The sequence below is a fragment of the Microtus ochrogaster genome, unplaced genomic scaffold (genome assembly GCF_000317375.1).
Source record: "Microtus ochrogaster isolate Prairie Vole_2 unplaced genomic scaffold, MicOch1.0 UNK5, whole genome shotgun sequence".
Classification (NCBI taxonomy): Eukaryota; Metazoa; Chordata; class Mammalia; order Rodentia; family Cricetidae; genus Microtus; species Microtus ochrogaster.
This window is the reverse complement of record NW_004949103.1, coordinates 9,388,589-9,396,882: the sequence shown is the minus strand read 5'-3', so window position 1 is coordinate 9,396,882 and position 8,294 is coordinate 9,388,589. Positions and strand designations below refer to the sequence as shown.

The 8,294-nt window shown below is 44.8% G+C and overlaps 1 protein-coding gene across 3 annotated transcripts in view; it reads left to right on the top strand.

Moving 5' to 3' along the window:
* The window catches only part of Prom1 (prominin 1), a 101,135-nt gene that overhangs the window by 55,310 nt on the left and 37,531 nt on the right, over positions 1-8,294 (top strand). For all 3 annotated transcript variants that reach the window (XM_026788678.1, XM_026788679.1, XM_026788680.1), the window contains 3 exons: positions 2,385-2,505; positions 4,360-4,423; positions 5,422-5,511. In XM_026788678.1, coding sequence (XP_026644479.1) covers positions 2,385-2,505; positions 4,360-4,423; positions 5,422-5,511 — 275 coding nt within the window. The remainder of the gene's footprint in view (positions 1-2,384; positions 2,506-4,359; positions 4,424-5,421; positions 5,512-8,294) is intronic.

Genomic DNA, 8,294 nt, shown 5'->3' with positions numbered 1-8,294 from the left:
GGCAGAAGGCTGTGCAGGTGGAGTCCTCCCTTCCTCACAAGCCTTTGGCTTCTGCTCCAGCAGAAATTGCATACCATTACTGAATACCTCTGCCTAGATGGACATAAATCCTTCCCCTAGCCCTGAACACGCCCACTTGCCTTTGACCAGACTCAGCCCCATTCATGGATTCTAAATCTTACAATTTAATACAGTCCATTTAATATTAACCCTGCTTTTCATGTTACTCCTTTACTTTTTTTTTTTCAGTCTCCTAGCATTTTGGTTTTGGGAAAGCCATATGCGTTGAGGAGGCAGACTCCCCAGTGTGCAGGGAAGCACGTGAGGTCTGAGCTTTCCCATAAGACAGCTTAGGAGTGAGAGCCTCGGAACCTGACCATGTGTTCTATCGTCTGTGGAGGATTGCATCCCCACTTCTGTGACTGACAGATGGATCTGCTGCTGACTCAGTCACAGATGGATCGTACTCGGAAAAGGCCAGCTCAGGCCGGCTCTCCGATCTCATTACAGATGGTTGTGAGCCACTGTGTGGTTGCTGGAATTGAACTCAGGACCTCTGGAAGAGCAGCCAGTGATCTTAACCTTTGAGCCATCTTTTCAGCCCTTCCACTCGGCTTCTTTACGCTCATCATCACTGCAACATCAGTCAATATAGTAAAGTTTTTATCAGTTGCTAGTATTTACACATTGCGAAGTTTTATGTAAGAACTAAGGTTTGCAGTGTTTGTAGTTGCTGGGAAGTTCCTGCAATACTACATACCCATTTACACAGAAAATTTGCTGGGAAAGTCATTGGGTTCGTTTGCCGAACTCCTTTTAGCACTAATTTTTGCTAAAGTTATTGGTAGCATGATTTTGGTCATTTCTAGCAGGACTTTCTAGAGCTGCATTCTGGGCAGTCAGTGTTGGACCAAAAGCTTATGTGGCAGTTCCTTGATCTGGCTGATGATCTTGTGAGCAAAGCCTTTCTCTAATAAAATACAAGGACAGCTTCTGCTTCCACACTCTGCTTGCACAACTACTATCTAGGCAGATCAAGGTTCAAAAGAGCAAAAAACTCAACCTCCAACCACTTCCTTCAGGAAATGAGCCCCTATCTGGAGACAGACTGTATTAGATGAGGTAGGCAGGCAGGTAGTCACTGCCTTGTCTCAAGGACACTGAAGTTAGGTCAGAATAAAGACGAACTCCAGCTGGCATTGCAACACAGGCCATCAGAGATCCCTGTGGGGACTCTTCCATGGTGTGTGGAGGGCAAGGGTCAAGTGGAAGCGGTGGACTTCTGGGTCCACTTTGACTTTTTCTGTGACCAAATGGGTCTGCAGCCCAGTAGAATGAACTCTGAGATAATTTGGAGATTGTGGGTAGAGAAGTGAGATTCTCCTAGGGTGGATATCTGATCTTTTTAGGGGTGATCCTGACTTGTCACAAGCAGAGATGTTTGAACCTGGCTTAGTTAAATAAAGACCCTGGCACATTTTGGTGTTTCGTTTACATGTGCATGTGTGTCTTACTTCTGCACATAACCCTAAAATCATTGAGTCACTTGGCCTAACTTAGGATGAGGGTGTCATGCTAGTCAGTGATTATTATTACTGAGGCACAATGTCTGCTTCGTATACAAACTTAAGCTTGAGACAGACAGTCGTGGATCATACTGCAGTCTAAATGGTACAGAACATTTTGTCTTCTTTTTTGGAGATTGCCCTAAGAAAGAACTCAAGCTGATGAACCAACAAATCCCAGGGAATTTGCAGACGTCCCCTAGCCAACTGTCTCCTTTACAGCTTGAGCAGAGCTTATACAGTTGGGGCTGAATCCAAACTGGTTTATATCCTCAGATCCAAACTGAGCTATGTGATGGTTGCTGAGGCTCGGGAAGGAAAGGGGTCTTCTCAGACCTGGTTGAGGAGGAACAAGGGCCAAGTCACACGTTCCTGCTTACCCACTCATTCTGCTGCAGCTCGCTAGGCAGAGTAAAGTACTGTTCAAAGTTATGGGCCATATAGGCGTGTTAGGGTCACTTTGGGAGCCTTGAAGGGCCTGTGTATTTTTGTTTTTGTTTTGTTTTTTGCAGCATGACATTTTTCAATATAATCTCTATATGTGTGCATAAAACCAAAGTAATTGCTTGACAATCTGAGAAGCAACTGCATCTTATTTTTCCAGAGTTTGCCTGTTACTTGCAAAACTGTAAAACCTATCCACCTTTGGCTTCATAGTTAAAATAGTAACAGTTTTGGTCTTTTGGGTCTTTGCCGGAAACGTCTTGAGCTATTTATTAATTCCTTACTGTCCTCTAGTGGTCATATCTAAAAAATACTTTGGGTTTTAGCTCCCTTGCGATCTTGGCCAACGCTCTTTATTCTTCCCTTTCCCTGCAGCCTTGGTATCATGTATGGTTTTGTGGCCAACCACCAGGTAAGGACCACGATCAAAAGGACCGAGAATCTGACAGAGAGCAATTTCAGAGACTTGCAAACATTCCTGAATGAAACCCCAAAGGTAAAAACCTGCAACCTGCATGTTCCATGGTGCTTGGTGTCGGCCACTCTGAATCTCTGTGCACGTTTGAAAGCTCAGCCAAACCTTTTAAGAAGCCAGTGAATCCACATAGAAGGGTGTTGCCCTTTAATGCTGAGGATGAAGAAACAGCCAGAGAGCAGCTCTCAAGAGCGTAGTTTCCATGGCGTCAGGATTTACTTGGCTTATTTTGCTTCAATTATTTTATTTGGGCATAACAAAATCACAGCACATATAAAAGTATCTCATAATTTTAAGAGTCTCACTGTGGGTATTTGGTTTTGTTTTTTGTTTGTTGTTTGGGATTATCCTTTCTTTTTGGTGATGTAGTTAACCCGTTATCATCGCATAATTGCTATTAATGATGGAATTCTTTAGTTTTATGAACACCTGTTTGATGTCTGTGTAGATGAGTCAGTCTCCTTTGGGAAAACTCTCTCTCTCTCTCTCTCTCTCTCTCTCTCTCTCTCTCTCTCACACACACACACACACACACATTCTCACAGATCATTTTGGACAAAGTCAAACAGAATAACTGAAGGGCCATGACGAGAAGGACTTCTTTCTGTTCTTTTCCTGGGTGTGTGATTTGAAAAGTATCTGAGCAGGAACTGACTTAAATGTGTGATGCTCTTGGGTCCCCCAGAACCAGATGTGGCCTTCAGGTTGATTCTTTCCTCAAAATCCTGCTCAATTAATTGTGTCACACAGCTGGAAGCCAAACAGAACCACATGGGGAGGCCTTTGGGAGGGCAGAGAGTAGAGGTTGACTCTGCCTGACTCTACAGTGTAGCACAGGTGAAATGACTTTTTCCACACCTCGTAAACAAAAGCTCATAATGTCTTTCATGTACCATCCTGAAGATTCCACAGGTAGCCCTCTTTCTACTCCCCAAATGCCAAAAGTAATAATGGTGACTCGTGACAATTGGGGTGGCTTTCATCATCTTCTAAAGATGGTAAATTCCTGACCTTGGGGACACTTACCTGATTGAACGTATATGAAGAGCTCTAACAAATAGAAATTATATGGCTAACTGAAGAGGCAACTAAAATGGAATATAACTGTCCCCAAAGAGAGCAAGGTGTTTTGCCTCTAGCAGCTAAAGAAATGAAAATTTAACACTGCTGCACGCTTATTGGGGAGGTTGGCAACTCGAGAAGAACGTTAACCTGGCCTTGCCGAGAGGTCGGAAGCAGGCCCACTGAGCCACCGTAAATAATAAGATGAATACTCCTTCAGAAAACCAGTGGAGAGTGATCAATACCGCGGACTCTTGTGTCAAACTTCAGGTGGCTGTCAATTCTTACTCATTGTGCTCTGGGGAACATCTGTCCCCTTGAGTCTAGGCTGTCCCTGTGACCTGCTTATGGCCAGGAGGACACAGTGGACACTATCTTGGGCTGGTTGGGAACTTCAGCTCCTAGGAGCTGTGCATCAGGTGTCTATTAGGCTCCCGCTGCTGGTGATCTTGAGGGGACCTAGTGAAATACCCAGGCTGCTCACTAAGAGGCAGGAGAGAGGGGGACCCACTTGTGCTCACCCTCACAGTCCCCATCATGGTCCACCTAGCCAGTCCACAGAACCATGACACATAAGCAGTGACCACAGCCAGTCAGTTTATTGTAACAAACACTATGGATAAAAGTCTGTGTTTGGCCAGTAAAGCTGGGGCATGTGAGGACCAGAGTACTGGAAAAGACAGTGTCTGTCACCTTCTAGCTATTTCAAAGTGCTCCAAGGGGGTTAATTTTATATATATCTTAAAGCTCTACTGTCTTTGTATTATGATTTTGCACCTCAAAGGGCAGGTGTCATGAAATTTTCTTTTCCAGCAAATTGACTATATACTGGCTCAGTACACCAACACCAAGAACAAGGCATTCTCAGACCTGGATGGTAAGTAGCATTGAAAGTTGGTTTGCATTTTTGTTTGTTATGGTTCAGAAGATGCCTTACCTATCTCCTATAGCACAGAGCAAAATGGGAACCCGTTGAAGGTAGGAGGAAGGCAGAAGAAGCTCAAGAGCTACTGGGTGTTTGTCACTTGTCACTGGATGATTAAAACCCAGTTTTAGGGGCTGGAGAGATAGTATAGTGGTTACTAGAACTTGGTGCATAGACATACATGCAGGCAAAACATTCATCCACATAGATTAATAGATAAATCTTTTTTTTTTAAAAAAAGGTACCCAACATTCAAGATCAGTTTTACAAGCAGAGGGATTTGGGCTTCTGTTTTAAAATTTTACCTCTCTTATGGTAAAGCCTTTACTCTCCTGAGGTCATTTTTCATGCAGAAGGACATTGTGGTCCTACTAAGGGCCCTGTTAAATGGGCTGTAGAAACAACCTGGCCCTGATCCTTAACGGACCATGTCTCACTAGAGTTTATACGCAGCTTAGTTAAGTTGTTCTCAACAAAAGGTGACATTTTGGAGGAATATATGGTTGACAGGATTGGGGAGGGGCAGTGTCCAAGGCCAATGATGCTGCTAATCATCCTACAAGGCACAGGACAGTCCACCCCCCAAAAGCTGTATCTGGCCCCAAAGGTCAGTGGTACTGCAGTGGAGAAACCCCAGTGTAGATGAGTTAGAGACAGTTGCTATGTAACACAACTGAAGATCACAGATGCCGTGTTCCTTCACACAAAGTATAAGGGTCCATGAGACTAATTTTCCAGGGGGAACTACAAGTTTGAGGAGTTTGGAGCAGGCAATGGCATCTCCTCGCATTAGGGCCCACAGTGAATGGTCTGAAGTGGAGGATGGGGGACGTGAGGACGGGAAGAGGGAAGACATTTTCCAGGCGTCAACTTGTGGGGCGTGAGCAGAAGGCATGAGAGCTGAAGGAGAAGCCGGCTTGCCCTCATCAACCCCTTTCCTTTGAATCCAGGTGTCGATTCCTTGCTGGGAGGCAGAATAAAGGACCAAGTAAAACCCAAAGTAATCCCCGTTCTCGATGAGATTAAGGCCATGGTGACAGGTAAGCATGGTGGCACAGGTGACGGAGGATAGCCCATCCTAGATTCCTGGCTTCCCAGGGACACTCACATTGGCTTGGATTCCTTCACGGGTGGTTAGAGACAAGAATTGTAGTCTGGCCATGCAAACAGGCCTGGCAAAGACACAGACTGTCCCAGTATGGGGGTTGTTTTTTACAAGTTTGTGCTTTTAAAAGCCTACGATACTGGAAAACATCATCATTTGAAGTAATAGTGACCCAAAGTTATGTTCACGTGTTTCTGTATGGCCCATGGCTGGTTTTGTGCTGAGGTGGCAAAGTTTTGTGTTTGTTGAGGAGACCAGGTTCACAGAGCTTATATGATCTCACCTATTATCTGGAGTTTCAAAGAAAATATCTGTTGATATGTTGGTTGTGGTAGCGCATTTGTAATCCTGGCAATAGAAAAGCAAGAGAACTGTGACTTCAAGGCCGGCCTGAGTTACTTAGGGAGTTATGTAAGACCCCCTTTCAAAAAATCAGAGTGAATGAATAAATTAAAGGGGGTGAATTAATGAATTAAAGGCCTTTGAAATCATCAGATATCAGTTTTGCCCATCACCAACCATTTCCTTTCCAGGTTATGCAACCCTAAAAGACGTCAACCTCCACCTCCCCTCTTTCTTTCTTCCCTTCCTTCCTCCCCCCTCCCCCCCACTTCCCCCTCTCTCACTCTTTGCTTACCTCTCCTGGTCTCATTCCAATGCTACTTCTTGTGGCAGACATCCATCTCTAGCTTCCCTTCCTTTTCTTTAAAAATTTATTTATTTATTCATTTATTTATTATGTATGTGAATGTATGTGCATGAGTGCAGGTGCATGCTAGACACTCGGCACATTCTTGGCCATCAGAAGACAATTTGTGGGGTTGTTCTCTCCTTTTACCCTTAAGAGAGTCTGAGGGATGGACTCTCAGTTTGTCAGGCTTGTGTGGCAAGCACCTTTACCCAGAGCTACTGTGCCAGCTGCTCTTTAATAGAAAAGATATCAGCTGTTTCCAACCTGTACCCTACCCTGAAGATCTTTTTAATTAAAATTCTTTTATCTGTATGAGTGTTTTTGCCTGCTTGCATGTTTGTGCACCATGTGCGTGCTTGATACGTGGGGAGATCAGAAGAGAACATAAAATCCCCTGCATCCTGCGTTGTGTAAGCCTCCATGTAGGTGCTGGGAACCAAACCCAGGACTTCCGCAACAGCAGCAAATGCTCTTAACCCTTGAGCCATTTCTCTAGTCCCCACCCCCTTTAATCTTAATTAACACTCTCTGGGTCCTTATATGATCATTTCATGGGTTAAGAATTCCACATACTAATCCAGTCTATAGCCATGAGCGGGCTGGGAAGGGATGGACTTGGCTTTCAGATCTTATCTAACAAAAGCCCACGTACCCAGCCAGCTTTGGTAGATGGCGCCGAGAACACCGGGGAGAGTTTGGAAGTAGGGTGTTGCTGTACCATTCACAGGAAGGTCAAATAACATGCCCTTCAGGAAGAAGACCTGGCAGTCTTTGTCTGTGTTGGGGAGGTGGCTGTAGGTGGATTCTAGGCATCCCTCACCCCAGGCCCCTGTGTCACTACATTTACACCGTCATCCAAGATTCCCTCCAACCTCACAATCTGAAGGTGCTGAAGACTGCACAGAAGGAAAAACCACAAGTCAGTGTAGTCGGTCACTGCACAATGCACACAGTCCATGTGCCCAACAGTCTGAACAGTTTTTACTGTTTTTAAGTACTGTTTTAAATATTTTTTTTGGATTTACATTTGTTTGTTGTGTTGTGTGAGCACACTGCAACTGTGTGGAACCCGTGTGGAAGTCAGAGGACAATCTGCGGGAGTTGGTCCTCCTTCTTCTACCACATACGTTCCAGGGAATCAAATTCAGGTTCAGGCTAGGTGGTCCAGGCCCTCCCCCACAGAGCCATCTTGCCAGCCCCAATATTTAGTGCTTGAGTTATGTAGTGCTTTCTAGATCAAAGACCAAGTGGGTCTTATTTTTCTTTGTGATTCAGATAGTTATTAAAGCTCTCTTTAAAGCCAGCTTGAACAAGTCAGTGGGTTAAGCTTCCACTGTGGCCAGAGATGTGCCTTAGACTGTGCTCAGTAAACCATTCCAGTGGTCTATTATTTTCATGTGTTGTGAGGTCCTGTAGGGAAGACCACTTGGACATGGGTTCAAGCCAACACAAGTCTTTATTAGCTGTCCACTGACTACCCTGAGTGTCCAGCACCCGAGTGCAGTCCCAAGCCTGCCTCAGAGTGAGCATACTAAGTACAAAAGTCACATCCTGGGTTGACACCTCAGTTTAGCAAGAACAGTTAGTCAGAAGCAGAACTACAGAAGCCCAAAGGCAAGGTTAGTTTAGGGTCATTTCTGGACTTTGATGGATTGGGTCTTTGTTTTTACTTTGGTAGCCTACCTGCTGGGTTCCAAGGTCCGAATGGGTACTTCCATCATGGTGGCAGTTGTGCCAGGGTCTGGGGGTCTGTAACACAAAGACTTCGGAGAGAGAAGAAACGTAACAATTGCCTGAGCACGTTACATGTGGGCTGCAGGTCAGTCCAGGAGAAGAGCTTTGGGCTGGTGAAATGTAGTTGACTGAAATTAAGAATTAAGTAGGAGTTGAGATGAGATTAAGAATCAGAAAGGTCTTTTCCGCTTTCTTCACATGCGTGCAGCCTGGGATCGTCGAATGACTCTGAGTCACAGCCCTGCACATATATTAGAGGCATAATATGCTTTGGAATTTTTAGAAAGTTTATA